This window comes from Pterocles gutturalis, unplaced genomic scaffold (genome assembly GCF_000699245.1).
Source record: "Pterocles gutturalis isolate BGI_N339 unplaced genomic scaffold, ASM69924v1 scaffold6559, whole genome shotgun sequence".
In the NCBI taxonomy this organism is placed as follows: domain Eukaryota; kingdom Metazoa; phylum Chordata; class Aves; order Pterocliformes; family Pteroclidae; genus Pterocles; species Pterocles gutturalis.
In genome coordinates, this window is record NW_010128082.1 from 24,769 (window position 1) to 41,756 (window position 16,988).

Here is a 16,988-nt window from a genome sequence, read left to right on the forward strand (position 1 = left end):
ATGATACAGAATAGAGCATTAAGTGCCCAACTGAAAACACAGATTTCCGCAAGACACACAGCATCAAAGATTCACCCAGTCACACAGATGTAAGAGGTGGTACAACCCGATCAAAAATTAGACTTGGAAAAGCTGTAGAATGGTGAGGCTAACTTTGGATATTACATGTATTTCATGGGGCTCATCTCAGAAGGTATTTCAGAGAGCATCAGAAAACCCAGCTAATTAAACAAACCAGCTGGATAATTCAGCAGGCGACCACCTATTAACAACTAAAGCTGGTGTTTAATGATTTGTTTCTACTTGCTTTGTAATAAACATCATTTTAATATTTAATCTATTACAAGAGTTCAAAATAAAGGGCATTAATGTTCTAAGTGTTCCTTTGTTTTTCTAACAACTATTAATCCATCTTCTTCTTTGCTAGAGCAGAGGGAAAGTTCAGTTGGCCTAACTTCTTCAGAAATTTAAGTAAGAATGGATGTTCAGAAAATCAATTACTAACACTAATGAACCTTTAATTTGGTATGCAATATCTCATATGTGCAGAAGTTGGATATCTGTAAATACCAAAAGGCATCAACCCAAAATTCTTAAGACAGTTGCAAGAATTTAACTTCAATGTCTAAGCCACATTTAATTTAATCATAAGAAACAGTATTTATAGGCTGATAACACTAACATGCATATAAAATATAAGCATAAACATATAAAGTATGTGATTTCCATATGAAGATCTCTACAAAAGTCTCAAAATATGTTTTGGTAGCTTATAACTAATGTTATCTCTCTTTAGAGGCTTGCTTTTTCCTGCTGCCACTATTCACTAATTTTTCTATTGGTAAATAAAAATCATTAATCTGCCTGTTCAACCCAAAATATGCTGAATACCTCTTTAAAGGTTAAGTAAATCATGGAGGTCAAAACCCTTCTTTTAAGGTAAAGCATCAGAGTTCCAACAAAATTTATATTAGGAAAAAAAAAATGAACTCATACAGGTCTCTGCCATCAATTGTACTTTTAAAAAATAAATGCTTCAGTTTTCAATCTGTAGTTTTAGAAAAAATAGTGTAGAAGGAAGGTGTTTTAATTTATTAAGTATCTAAATTATGTATTTATACAAATTTTTTTAGCAGCAACATATAGGTGTAGGGACAAAGCATTACTACATCCAGAAACAGCATGGCTTTTTTTTTTATTATTTTAAATTATACTACTTCACTCAATAATTATAAATCTCGGAAACCCAATCAACCCTGCTGATAGCACTTAACAAGAATCAGTATCAGACAGTGTCCTTAGCAAACAGCGATGGCGATATCTCCTGCCTCTACAAAGACTGGGAGCTGCAGTTTCAGGCCTGGCTGAAGCAGTGTTTCTGAAGGACAATCCAAACACAGGCTGCAATGCAAAGCAGCAGCCCTGCCCTGTCTCCTCATCTTGGCTGCAAGTTTTTGCTCTTTTTCCTTCTAGTGAGTCAGATTAGAGAAACAAACCACGTGAAAACTGTAGGCTTCTGGTGTTCGGGGGTTGTTTTGGTTTTGGTGGTTTGTTTTATTTGTTTGTTTCTGGGGGTAAGGAGAGTTGTTTGGGGTTTTTGTGTTTTGTTTTGGGGAGGTTTGTTTGTTTTAATGACAAGTTAGTCTTAGGTTGGATCAAATGATCTGAATCAGACCACAACACAGTGCAATGCACGTTAGCACTGCTAGGATAAGCAAAGGACCCAGAACCCACAGCCAGGACCTACCATATTGAGCAAGAGTTTATACTTCAGTTGGCTTAAATAGATTAAACTACAGCCTGAGCCTTGTTTACACCATTTTTGAACAAATTCACACAGAAATAAAAGTCCTCACCTGACACCAAAATAATCTATCGTTCAATTACCTATAGAAATGCATTGGGTAAAACATTAATTCACTTCCAATTGCTTAATTAACTAGGTTATTCATACAAGCTTCTTTGCCAAGGCATGAACAGGTAATTACTGGATTGCACATTCACAAGAGTGAATACAAGTATGAAGTAACTAATTTAAAAGTTTGAAGTTTAATTTCATTCACTCTAAAGTTTACAATTTATCAAAATAACTGTTCTGTTAGGGAATTAAAAGCCACAAGTTGCAGGATAACTTTGACCTCATATGAAGTAAAATACACAATTTATTTTACAACAAAAAGGTAGAAAAGCCTGGGTCATTAGTTTTGACGAACAAGAAATGGGTATAACTGTATAAAATATCAAATATGCTCAACACTGTGAAGAGAATCAGATAGGACTATAATTACAGTGAAAGCAAGATACCTAATCAGAGAAAGGAGTTCAGGAACAGCTCTCTAATTGAAGCAATAAAGATAAAACACTCAGTGAGCTCAGGAATTTCATAAATATAGTGCTGATAAACATGTATAATATATAAAAATATATACAAAAAAAGTAGAAAAAGAATCTTTAAAACTTTTATTTGAATCAACTGGTTGTTCCTGGTTGATAAAGTATCATTATGGAGCTCAACAGAATATTGAACTATATTAAAGCATATTATTTTGGGGATGTTAGAACCTCAGGTAAAAATTATGGGCAATCAAGCAAGAACTTTATAACCTGTAGGAAGAGTCTGCATAATAAGCAAGAAAGCAGGTATCTGCTGACAGGAATCTTGTATTTTAAGGGTAGCTATAATAAAAAGAAACTTACAAAGACAGATATTAATTTCTGAGAGTTGACACCACTTTGAGCACCAACAATTGATAGCTTGCAAAAAGGCACAATAGGAGGGATATAAGAAATAAGTTTTAATATGTTAACTTGATTCATTTAACATGCAATGAACACAGCAAAAATACTAAACCAAGTTAACATCATGCAGTTGATACACAGTGTAGAGGAGGAGGCTAGCATGAACTACATCGGTTGTGTAATTATACTTAACAAGAAATGAAACTTACTGTAACTCAGCTGAAGGATTGTTTTTTTTTTTTTTCATTTACTACATTAACATTTGCTGATCCCCATTACATTTCATTTTTTGGTTTACCTGACATTTATTCTTTTTGAAATAATACCATGAGAATCAAGGAACAAAATTGAAGTGTTAATATGAAGTTAATGGTATTTAAACATTCTTCTAGAACAAGACAATGAATATTTTAATTGATGCAGCAAATGCAGTAAAATCACATCATCCATATTTCTCCAAAAGCACACAATATCTGCTGGTGTTATAAAATGCAGCTAGATTTCTCTTAACACCAGTTGGGAGATGAAGTATCAACAGCATACACAGCTTCTCTTTATTTTCATGTCAAAAGCTAATGCAGCATAAATTGCAAAAAGTTTCACGCATCTTAAGAGCAATTAATTTTAAGGAAAACCTTCTTTTACCTAAAAGAAGAATCCATCAAAGGTTTACACTTTAGTTTCTACTGACTTTGTTGAGATTGCTAGCAAGATTATGTGGTAAAAAGCTAGGAGGTCCTACCAGGCAATCAGTAGATGCATGTCCAGAAGTACTGACACTGGCAGATTTGGTTAGTTCCATTTATTTGCAATAATTTTACTACCTAATATTTTTCTGCAGAAATAGGATTTTAGTACATAAGATGTGATGCCTTTACTGAGCCAAAGCAATGTTTAAAAACAACAGAGGTTTCTGCAACTTCGTCAATACAACACATCAGTGCAGACTACAGACTATGAGGTGCCAATCTATGCAAGGAATTCTCCCGTGCCTTTTGCTTTCCCAACTACTCACTCCACAGCACACTACTATGAGCTTAGGTGCTTTGCCAACATGTGGAGCAGTTTTAAGTGTTATCATCCTCTAACCACTAGTTTACATTCCTGCGGTGGAAGTTACTACAACCACGCAAGATGGGTAGAACAGAATGTGCAAAGAGTCCTTATCCACCTTCAACGGATGGAAGTGGTTGGAGATGGCACAACCACTTGGGAGGTGCTCCCTGTTAGCCCAGCTGTGGGGATGGTAACCTCTAGGTGGTAGGATGAGACAAGCAGCTACATGTGGCCTTAAGTCAGGCCATACAATATCTCTTTAAGGTATGATCAACTGGACTTGGTTCTGTATATATTCAGACTCTTTTCCAATAATGGAACAAAGAGAAAAAAGAAACATGTTGTATGGATTACTAGCTATAACACTATGGGTAGTACATCTTTCACTACACCTTCAGATCAAAATCCATCATTAATATCTCTGCATGAATGAAACCAAGAAAAACATAACTACTTCTATGACTGCTTTTCAACTTCATACATACGAATGTTTTCTACTTACTGCAAGAAGACATTAAAAAACGGTAAAATTTGAAAACATTCATGAAAGCCTGCTGGAACTTTTAAGTCTCATTAGCTTTCAGATCACAAAGTGTGCACTTCGTCCTTGCCAGGACTTTATTTGTGCACGGATATGCTTTGAAGGAAACATGCACGAGCTGTTTTAATTTAAAGATGGCTTTTTACCATATAAACTGGTTAGGAAGATCCAAGTTAATCTGCTTTTATCCACAAGATCCAGACTGGAAACCAGGAAGAAAATTTGCCGCAAAAAAATATTTAACTTTTTGAACAGGGAACTATACTGTTGATGAATGAACTCCAGATACAGCTAAGAAGTTATGCCTGTAAATGAACAGTGCAAACCAAGCTTTTCATGCAATGATTACATAAGCATCGGCACTGCAAGAGTCATACATCTTACATTTGGAGAAGGATCCGTTTGTTCGTATTTTGTATCTTCCTTCCCATTTGCTTCAGACTGTTGCAGTTGGTATGATCTGCCTTCAATGAAAGTAATATAGTCTTTGTAAGAGCATAACGGGCCTGCCAGGATACCCATGAAATTACAGTTGTAACTTAAATACTCCAGTAGACTTGGCATGCGTCTGCAATTCAAAGACAAGCAACTTGTGAGATGGAATGTGTAGTTCTACAGAATTTCCACAGTAGGAAAACTCATACTCCATGTTATTGCTTACTCTAATTGCAGTAAAAACCACATGCAGAAAAGCAGTTTTGTGTGTCGTTTGTAATCACAGCTTAAAACATTCTACACTTAGTATTTCTTTCCAGTCCATACTGAGCATTTTCAGACAGATGTCCTGAACTCTGGTGACCTTCTCCTTGCCCAGTAGAGGTGTTCGACTGAAGCTGAGCCCAGGGAAGGAGAAGGAAGGGTGTTTACTTAGGTGGTGTTTGTCCACCTGCTTATGTTTTTTTTGTTTGTTTGGGTTTTTTTTTTTTTTAATCAATAACTGAATCAGTAAAAAAAGCTTCTGTTAACTGGCAATAATTTCAGTTAAGGAAAATGCCTCAAGTCAAGACTGTTTACCCAGAACAAGATGCTATTTTCAAGTTTCTTGAATAAAGAAAGGAGAAAAGGTAAGTTAAATACTGAAAAACAGAATTAAACAATCATGTTCCTTCACCAGCTACTTTATATGTGCGCTAAATGTTAATGCTATATCAGGCAGGCGACTAGTTAATTTGCACAGACTGCATAGAAGTTAGAATGTCTTTCATGAAGTATAAAGCCTACTACTAATGATATTTTCCAGGAAAATAGATGTGTGAATTAACCTACAAATATAACAAGCATGGATCTGTTTCAGGTAAGTTTGTAAACTCTGTCTCGAATGTGAACTGTAACAATTCCATAGAGCATTAATAAAGCACACAAAGCACCAGCTTCTCCCCACTCACAAAACTAGACTCTCAGAGATGTCTGAAAGCCTACCTTACAGCCAAGCACCTCTGTGATGGAGTCAAATCTTCGTTTTTCCGAAACATTCCTAGGGAAGAGGACAGGAAAAAGGAAAAATAAAGGAAAGCTAAACCCCCACACATTAATTAGCAGTTTCTTTATGCAGCAGAGCAAGCCTCATGCTGCAATGTAATTTCTTACGTCCTCAAGTAATTCCAGAGGTATTATGTCACATAACATTTTTGCTGGAGTTGAATAAAACAATTCTTACTGTTGACAAAATTACAAACTCTTGTACCCTCAGTTTTATCCAACAGTGCCTGAACCTGAAATCACACAGATTTCAGTAAAGCATTAAGGAGGCTTGTAATAAGTGTTGACAAATATAACTCCCCCTACAGTGGTTAAGATTTCAAAGTCTGCAGGTTCTGAAATCCTTTATACCCACTCCTGGAAATTGGACAAGCCCCAAACCCCTTTCAACACTGCAGTAACCCAGGGATGTTACACTAGTCATTGCACTTTCGATGCATGGAACATAGCCCAAAATAGATTTAAGCAATTCAAAACATATGGGTGAGCTCAAGAGCACCTTCATGCTGCAAGTAAAGATTGTAAACAGTGAAGCAGGGAAAACAGTACAGGGTGTGTGTCTTTTTCATGAGCCCTAGCGGGAAGCCCTAAGCCCTGCTAGCAGAAGGGGACAGGCCAAGTCTAAGTTCAGCAGCAAGACTGAATTTACCTTCTTGCCATACGCAGCACTTTCTGAAATGCTGCTGGCCTACCCTTGAAAAACAGGCTTCAAAATTTGGACTCCCATAGAAGCAAATAGTAAAAAATATGACCTTCAACACTTTAAATGATTACAAAATACACTCATTCAAGGGCAGGGGCACAGAAGGTGCAGAGCACCTTTCTTCAGACAGTCCTGGTTTACACCAGCCCGCACTGTTTGCCAAAATGACTGCTTCACCTCCTTCTGCAGCCTCTCCACTGGTTCAGCCATTAGCACATCCATCCATTCACTGCTAGTCACATTTCCAAGTTTTCTTTGCCATCACAAGCACTAGAAAATTTATTTTCATAAGCATAGCTTCCTACAGGAAATGAAGCTTATAGGATCCCACTTCAATTATCTACCTCCCTAGCAGTTCTTAAACCAAACAGCCTATTTCCAACCAAGTTTAATGAAAGAGTAGAGGTAATATAGATAGAAAGTCCACTGTGCTTTATGAAAATAGGTGTTTATATACAAGATCCTCCTCCACTCCCAGAAAGGTTGCCTTCAAATCCCACCCCTTGGTGTCTGTAAATCCACAGAGGGGAGCCCTTATATGTGATCCAAGCATAAGGCAAGTATCAACTGGAGACTTTTTTTTTCTTTTAAAGATCTCAAAATCAGTCAGGCTGAAGACAAAAAAGATCGGGGGAGCAGGGGACAGAAAATCAAACCTTGTTTAATGCTACAATTTGTGGAAATACTTCTTATCTAAAGAGAAGATAAATCTGTTGTCTTGAACTACAATAATGTGACTTCAGGAACCGTGACCTACACACACTTATGACTTTAAAATTGCACTTCTAGTCTTCAACAGAGCTGAGACAATACAGAGGAGTCAGCAAATTGCCATCTGCTCTCTTCCAATATGACCTGGAAAAATACCTTCCTCAGTCCTGATCCTTCACAGTGGAAGGTCACCCCACTCATACCCACTCAAGACAAGAAACAGAAGGACAAAGCATCACCCCAAACTTCATGCAGACACTTTCTCTTCCACATCATTATGTTTTAAATCTTCACATCTTCTCCCTGATGCTATAGCTGAGACTTCTATGCTGATAACTGTACTGAATAAAAAATGTGGGAGAAGCATTTTAGAAGGTCCTTTAACCTTTAAGCTGTAAGATTACAGTTCTCAGGTAGTGAATCTTTGAATTTAACACAAACTTAAACAGAAATTTAACACAAAGATTCCTAGGGATAGATGTAGATAACACAACACGACTAGTGTAGGGAGGTAGCTCGTACAGAGCCTTCAGTCTCTCACACAACACAAACTGATCAGAGCAGGAGCCTCCTTCACTGTTACATTCCACATGAGTATTTTACCCTTAAGTCAGAGAGAGGAAGCAGTCACCAAGCACGTCCAAATGAACTTGCAAAAAGCTAGACTAACCACTAAATATAGGCAATTAGTCAAAGGAAAGATTTCACACCATTAATGTGGTATAGAAAAGGAGGGAAAAGCCTCAAACCTGAAATAGAGGAATCTAACAGTGAAATACGACCAATACTTTTGGAGGGGCAAGGAAGAAAGAATTGGCATATTTAAAATGGGTTCAAGTTACATACATACATAGACAAGAAGTCACTTAACACCTAAATAGCTTGGTGAGCAACACATTTGATGTCTCAAACATACCGCATACAAGTAAGCCTCTACTGATTTTTCAGTTCCCTATCTCACTAAGATTACCCTCCAGCCAGCAGCTGCTTTGAGGTCAGTGCAGTGCCACCTTTCACTGTATTCTTCTTTAAATGTCTTCTCAGTGCCTTGAAGGCACATTTACCATCTTTGCATAGCAGGCAAGAACAACGAAACCACTGCTCTGACAGTGTCACACTCTTGAAAGCTTTCAGGAAGCTACTGTTAACATTTTTTAGTTCACAGAAAATACATAGAGAAAAGGGGAAAAGGTGCTCTTATATTGATGCTTATCTAATATGAGATGAACTGTCATATATGCATTCAATACTTCCCAGGCAGTGTATCTGCCCTTGGGAACACAGGCCTCATAAATCGTAGCTGTTCCCTACCTACTACACGCTGGAGCCGAAAAAAACCCACTTGAGCAACACACCACTGCCAGGGAACTCATGAAGTTTTGTAACCTTTCTCTGGGGATTGTGATAATTGTTTTCTCCTGTCCTAAAGCAGAAGACTACTGCAATGGCTGCAGCTTTTAGTTGCTACCAAATCACACAATGGGGATTAGAGAAAATGGGTTTTATCGAACATCTGTTAGAGAGGTGAAATCATTTGGTTACTCGGCAACTTTAACTCAGTTTTCTCATCTGTGAAGTAGGAAATGCTCCTATGATCCTTTCTTGGAAACAGATTTTTGTAAATCATCAGTAACAAACTTTATCCCCGGTGGTCTAGATCATGAGGAAGCTGCATCTTTTCATTCCTCCTCAAGAGACCACATCCTGATGGTAACAAAATCAACATCTTTAGGTACACACCAATATCCTGCCATATAGGCTTTATTAAAACATACTGTAGCTACTGCCATGCTCTCACTACAGAAGTACAGTGTTTACAACTATATCACAGTACTACCCCAGCTTTGCGATTAATTGGCTTGAATATATCCACCTTTGTATTTGCATTAAATTTGTCTAATCAGTAACTCATTAATAATGCTTAGAAATAAGATTATATTACATTAATAACACTTAAACACAGAGATCATTATCACAGGCTCTGCTGCAATTACAGCAAATTTTAATTTGAGGTTCTGAAACTGATCACCAGCTGAGTGCAAATAGATGCTGTTATTAAAATATTTTAAGACCTAAGAAGAAGAGAGACATTAATAGTGTTAGTTGTTACTAGCACATTGGCAACAAAAAAAAAAAACCAAACAGATACAGATGCCTGCTGAGTAAAATTGCAAAGAAACTACAAGAAGCAAGAAAAATCAGAAGTCTTGATATCCAGAAAGCCATACAAGCAAACATAGGCCCAGAACAACACCTGAAGACTTAGGAGGGGAGAAATACAATATAATTCCTTTAAACACTAATGACAAGTACTGTAATCAAAATTATTTGGTAACTGATACTGAAACAATGACCATGCTGTCACTAACACAAGAGGGAGCACTTTGAATAAAACTAAATATATAAATACAGGTCAAGAGACGATCGGAGAGAGAGCATTAAAAGAAACTCCTAGACACAAGAAGAAAGCATCAAGTTACTAAAAATAAATGAAATAAATAAATACACATCCACACACCACCACACTATGGCAGTTTCACTGACTTAATTAACAGACTAATTAGAAAACAGCATTCTTGGATAAACAGCTGCAACTTTTTTTGCTGTAATACCAGCATTTCTAAAGTGGAACTGGGTCATGATGACCTATCAAAAAATCCCTAAGAGTATGTAGTTCTACATACATAAGCACATATTTCTCTGTCTCAAGGAGTTGTTCGGTTTTATCTTGCTTATACTTTCACAACAGCAACCACTCAAATACACTTTTTAAAAGAAGTGACAATAATAATAAAAGACCTACTTGAAATCAGAAAAGCACTGATGGTTTGAGACCTTTATTTTCATAAACATAACAACACGCTTAACTGACTGCCTCTTGCTACAACAAAACCACCCACTTAATTGCAAAAGAAAGTTGGCCAAAACACGGTTATGTTCCCTTTTACCATGGGGTCACATTGTGACAATCAGCAATTCAGCCTGGTAATCCTGTTCTGGTTTTGTAGGTATTTATTTAAAATAAATTTGAAATATCACATCTAATGTACAGAAGAACAAAAACTGTTCAACACTTCAGTACATCCACATTTCCACCATTTAAGCCAGAGCAGACCAATACTGAAGTTGTCTGCAAGCCTTTAGAAAGATATAGTGTCTTTCTGCTGAACATGGAAGTATTTGCCTTTGAGAAAAGTAAAAGGCAAAGAATCTAGTTAACTAAAATAAAGAAGAAATGTTTACATCAACTAAATCAAGAAACATTCTTCAATACTTCTGACACATTGTTCAAGAACAGCTTACAAAACCATTACTGCTTACATACCAGCAGGTAGTGCACTTTGTATGGGACTGCTCATTGGCTTCAAACCAACAAGAAATTTATTTTGTAATTTTTTTTTTCTTTTAAAAAGCATTGTCTGAAAAACATCCCAAGTGCATGGTGTAGTACCACAACCTGATGTGTCAGGTAGCAATAATTAAGACCACAACAACTAATACAGCATTTGTGCCTGAGTTTCTCCAACATCACCTTTCTTTATTTTTCCTCATCTCCTTCCCATTTTCCATGTGTTTCATCTATCCATTGAAATATCTCCTCTCAGGGGCCATAATGGACAGAGACCATACTTTCATTATTTTACAGGAGGAAATAGGCTCTAATAGACTATTTGGAAATCTTACAACTTTGTAACACTACAATAGCAACATGAAGAAAACCAGCATAAAATAATCAAGCCATTTTCCTAATAGCCTGCTGTTAGAGCAAGTAAATGGGACCTAAAATACTGGTGTAAGACTAGCCTTTAACTATATTTCACCAATATATCATTCGGATGAAAAGGCACAGACAAAATAAAAACACAACTGTTTGAGCTGCATAGTCATTGTACTCTTTATTCCCTTTTAGTTCTCAGAGTAAATGCAGTGCTTTACAAGATCGGTATCAACATCTATTGCTTTTAAAAATTGAGAGCATCAGATGCATAGAAGGAAATAATAATTTGAAAAAAAAAGCAAGCAGCATTCCAGGAAAAGCACATTTAAAAATCAACAACTACAGAGCTGAAACCCAAAGCATGAGGGGTGGGAGAAGGGTACACACAAGAACAGAGAGTTTATTTTTTTGCAATCAGAAAGCATGTGAAATAAGACCCTGGGAACCAAGAAGCAGCTGACAGAACAGTGATATGGTTCTGGTTTCTTACCTGTATCTAGCAACACATTTTTATGTACAAGTGCAACACAGTAATATGAAGAATTAGATTTCATGTTCAGTAGATGGATATCACATTTAAAAAATATTTTTTAAGCTTTATGTATTATTGAATTTAACTTAGAGAAAAGAAATAAGAACAAGGTTGGAAGAAGCTGTGAGATTTTTTTTTTCCGTTTAAATATCAAATATCAAGTCTAATGTTCCCTAGTTTTTCTGGCTGCATCTCTTGGAGATTTAAAAATAAATACATTGTGAGCTCCCGAACTTTAATTGGTTATGAATATAAACTTTTGAAAAGACTCTTTGTTTGAGATTCATTAAGCACTAGAATTAAAAACAAGCTGCCAAAGTGCATACAGATTACTGAGATTAGATTTGGATATGGGTCCTTCCAGTAAAGATCCCTGAGCTCAAAGAGAACTGCAGTAAAATGAGTGAGGTTCTGTGGGGATGAGCAAGTTATAAGCAAAAGAGGGGAATGCGGTACGAACTCATTGCAAGACACAGAGTTAAGCTGTGATGGTATCTCTCTTCCTCTCCCCTGCTAAACTTTGAGTTAGTATCTTATAATTGCTAAAGTTTCTCTACTCGCCACCATCTCTTAGATAGAAATTTCTCGTGCGAGTACAATCCTCTATTTTATAGCCTTTCTAAACTGCACCTGTAGACAAGCCCCCTGCTCCTAGAGTAATTGCAATGCACCTTTCCTGCTCCAAAATCAGCTAGTTTTAAATTTGATGAAAAAAGATACCCCAGAATATAGGATCTGAACAACAAATTCCTCTTCTCCCTTAACTCTGTCATTAGCCTAAAATGTTGTATAAAAAAAAAAAAAATCTCATTCTTGCCATGAGAGAATGAATACGAACGCAAGCAGTCTCCAAATAATGTAAAAATATTTCTGCCTTTAGAATATACATGTGTGTTGCCAAAGATAATCAGCAAGAAATACAAAGCAAATCTTAACATACTGACTACTCATCTTTGGTAGCGCTCATTTAACAATAAAATGTAAAAAGAAAAGAACTATTATGGGCTTAAGTTAAAAATGTACATCAGAGTACACCAAAGACATACTCTAAATTTACTCAGGTGTAAATTTGTGACCCATGCAACCTTCTGAAAAGTCAGGATTGTACAGCAAGCTTAAATTAATCTTATGCAACTCGCATAGAATTTTTCTGCTTAAGAAAAAGCCCACAATAACTGCACAGGGTTGGAACAGTTATAGGGGTAGTTGTTATTTATTTATGGGATTCCAGACTAGCGTTCATCTTGGAATCAAGCATATCCATGTAGCTGGACAGACTCTTTAACAGGGAGGATGAGCGAGTGGCTTCATGATTGCATCCAGTTCTCTCCAGGACCTTTAAATGTAACACTGAAACCAGCTGAACACAACAAACAGGCTGCCAGGAAAAGATCAAGTCCAGAAGACTTGCCTTTACTACAAAGCCAACCTAACTATAACTGGAGTCTTGAAGCTTACCAAGATCTTCCAACACACCAACACCTTTCTTTCAGCTGTTTATTTCCATTACCTCTCCTTGGGCATACTGGTAAAAAACAAGGAGGGGAAATAAAGTAATTGGTGATTAACATAGCCAAGCTGATGTGACTAGAGGCTCAGAGTGCCATTAATCACTTAGTATAATGATTTTCAACATTATCTACTCCCCCATCACTATATCTCAAAGTATTTTCCAGTGCAAGCATGGCCCTTTGTACTGTGAACAAAAGCCCATTGACAACAGGCTTTTCATTAATTTCTCATGCTGGAAATTTGTCTATGACTAAAAATCATGGCTTTAATACAGTTTCAGTTTCCCTTGTACATCTTTTCTTAGCATCTCCTGACACCAGATTAGCAGTTGCTCCTGAATTCCTATTGGTCATATCAACTTTTGAAAGTCATGTTCAGACTGCTCCCAGCAATGGTGATGATCCAAGTCAAGCCAAAGGCTCTGCTAAAGTGCAATCAGAGAGAAAGTTCTCCAACATATTATCTGCTACTCCCCACGGGCTGACAACGAGTTTAGAGGATCTCTAATATGAGGTCACCAAGAAGCAAAATTTCAAGACTGATACTCAGAATTCAATGATATCTACAAGTCAGTGAGACAGAAAATAAGGTGGGCTTATAAGGAAAATACAAATTACCTAAATTTAAGTAGGAAAAAAAAAACCTAATTTAGTTTGTGATGAAAGTTAAGAATAGACCTAAATGAAACATTTGTTTCAAGATTACCAGGGACACTCACATGCTTGTCCCATACCACAACTCCACTATTTGTGCATGATGTCAGCAAATCGAGAATAGCTTTTTTCCCCTAGCAAAATAATAGCAAGAGGAAGCATTTGTCTTTGATACTAGAATTATGACTTCCTTAAGCTGTTTCCCTCCGACTTCTGTACTCTGTACTCTAATTGATTATGGCTTGCAAGACTAATCCTTCTGAACATATTTTCTCTGGAAGTTAGACATCAACTTCTTTGACTGACTAGATATGCCCAGCATTATTTATTTTCATTCATACAAGAATTTTTACAAAAAGGTGTTTTCCCAACTTTTCATATTCATGAATGTCATTGCCTACAGACTTGTACCTTAGTGCAAGTACAAGGACAGTGTACCTTAGCAAGAACAGAAAAAAAAAAAGAAACACCAACAGCACTAAAGCTAGGATGCCTACGAGACAGAAACATATTAAACTCCATACATAATGTTACAAAAGAGAACTCAGAAAAACAGGTGGCTCGATCCATGTGTCTGCGGCTGCACTCCCAAATCTTCAACTGACAGCTGTAGCTCCAAGTGATTCAAGCTAATTGGCTAGGTTTACTGGATGGGATTTTCAAATTTTAAAATGAAAATTACTTCTTTGAATTGAAAAGTAACTAAAAATCTAGATACCCTACCCAGGAAAGCCAACATCAGGATTCATTTTTGTCACAACTAGGGCCCATTTCACTGATGGATAAATCTGACAGGAAAAAAGATAAAAATATAATTGGACAATCTCCCTGTTCACACTGATATGTTAGCAGCAAATGCAATTACAACAAACAAAATGAAACATATACAAATGTTTTATAAAGATCAGTATACATGGCACAAATTCGGGAGAGATTAACAGTTAGCATTTTAAAACACGAGGTCCTCAGCAACTGAAATTACATATACTTGTTCTATCAGTCTGTCAGCAACAGCGATCACTGAATTTGGAAATTATTTAGCTAACTCTCAGGATCAATACCCTAGCCCAAAAAAAGGTCAGTGGTCTTTGGTCTCTAGCCCCAGAAGTGTCATTGGTCTTCTGATAAGTACTATCTTCTGCACAATGTAAGCATTTTCAGAGCTTTTGTAACGTCTGAGCAACATTTCTTGGTACTTCCATTAGTAAGCATCAAAAGACTCAATTGAGACACAAAAATACATTTTGTCCTAAAACACAAACTGGACTCTCACTGACTCATGACTAACTTTCCTTAAATTTATTCTGTAGGGACAATTAAACACAGAGTAAAGAAATCTTACCATCATGAATCTCAAATGCCAAACTAGTGATCTTCTGTGTAATTATCATCATTGGACTGTTACAAAAAAGGAAGAAAGAATAATTCAGAAAAAAAATTCAGGATCTTCTTTCACATGTAAATATCAAGGAAAGTTTATACTAATAGTCCAGGTTAATTACTCTCAACTGGAAGATTTTCAATGCAAGGACATAGTGATTAGTTTTTGGAGGTCAAACCATTATAGAGCTTTAAATACAATGAAAATAATTTAATCCTTATATATAGTATTTGATAACCCATGCCTTTTAGTGCTGCATTAGGTTCCACAAACATAGGCAAAGCATTTCACGTTTATCTTCTACTAACATAGCTGTTTGGTTTTTTTTTTTTTTCCAGTGGGAAGAGTAAAAGGGCAGTATGAGCAACTATATGCATTGCAAATTACAGCAGCAGTAAGCAAAGGACAATAAAAATATACCAAAGTTAAACAGTACTATGATTTATTTAGATATGCAGACCACTTCCACTGTTTCTACTCACATCTGGTCCTACAGTTAATTTTTTCCACCTAAAATTATTATTTGCTTCAAGTAAACATATCTGGCAAAACAAAACCCCAGCACAATTATACTGGCTCCAGGAGGGTCTAGTTTGTTTTGCATTTGGTATACTTGAGCAGCTCTTAAACTGTCCAAGACATATTCTTCCCTGGCTGAACAAGTCAGCTTTATACTGAGAAATTATGCTATCTTTGTAGCATTTAAGAGTTTTAAACTGATCTAAGCCCCAGCTTTGCTAATGCCCTAACTGGGGGGAGGAGGGAACAGGGGAGAGCATAAAGCAGGCTACCAGAATTCAGAAATTTAACTTTGAAATCAGACATCAAAAATATATCAGGGACTTTATGTACCTAGTAGTATCTCAGCTGGAGGCAAAAAAAAAACCCAAAACACCCACACAACAAAATAATCATACTGTAGGACAGGCACATGCTTTTGTTTAGGTCTTTTGACTGTACTTGGCCTTTTTATAACATATTTAAATTGGCACAGAAAAACAAATCCAAGAGCTATCAAGACCTCCTTCATTGACAGGGCTACACCAGTGTTTTGCCAGATGGCTCAGTCTGTCAAATTGATTTTTTTTAGGCTCTGGTTATTTCAAAGCACACAATATTTCCAGTCCTCTAAAAGCAATCAGGGAAAGTTTTTTCTACCATATTATCAGTGCCCCAAAATCCTGATATCAAGACTAGAGTGACAGGCATGGGCCAGCAAGGAAGAAAGCTAAACAAGAACAGACAGCCTGGGAAATCCCTCATATCTCTTTCTAGCAATTAAGCTGTAGACCCGCCTGGTGCTGGCAGAAATTCTCAACTGATTCTGAACATAATGAGTTTTCCTCCTGCAAGTGGACATGTGACAGCATGGATCCTGCCTGGTGGAAGGATGAAGCCCAGGAGGAGCTCAGTCAGACCTCACATTAATTCCAGCTGGTACATCTGTCATCATTATCATAGCAGACCCTGGTATTTTTTTACTTCTCAAGTGGCTATTCCAGTATCTTCAGAGATTTGGCTGAGTAGCAACAATCTAGAGACTAAAAGAAGAGGCCTTCTTGAAACAGCGAGGCTGTGAACTAGGATTTTAACGATTCCTTTCAGGCACTGGCAGAAAGGCAAAGGAGGCAGGGGAAGGCTCCCTGGCAACTGGGATCTGCTAGTACCGAAGCCAGGACCACACAGCTCTGCACACGTAATCGCACCTCCAGCATGAGGCCTCCTCAGCCTTCTCCACTGTCAGTGCATTGATACCTTCCTTCAAACTTCCTGCAGATTCTCTGGCTTGGACACTTCAGATGGGCACGGTGTGCTAGGAGAAATACCCAGGTAAACAGACATCCAAAGCTGTTTTGGGGTTAACCACTACATGAATCCATGCTGACATCTTTGGAATAACTTGCTGGCGCTTGGGTTCAACAGCTGGTTAGGTAACTTTTGTTATTTTCTTGAACTTACAATC

At 37.0% G+C, this 16,988-nt stretch overlaps 1 protein-coding gene across 1 annotated transcript in view; it reads right to left on the reverse strand.

Moving 5' to 3' along the window:
* The window catches only part of MBOAT2 (membrane bound O-acyltransferase domain containing 2), a gene marked incomplete at its 5' end in the record, with an annotated part of 73,559 nt that overhangs the window by 14,485 nt on the left and 42,086 nt on the right, over positions 1–16,988 (reverse strand). The window contains 3 exons of the mRNA XM_010079489.1: positions 4,721–4,904; positions 5,756–5,810; positions 14,987–15,042. Coding sequence (XP_010077791.1) covers positions 4,721–4,904; positions 5,756–5,810; positions 14,987–15,042 — 295 coding nt within the window. The remainder of the gene's footprint in view (positions 1–4,720; positions 4,905–5,755; positions 5,811–14,986; positions 15,043–16,988) is intronic.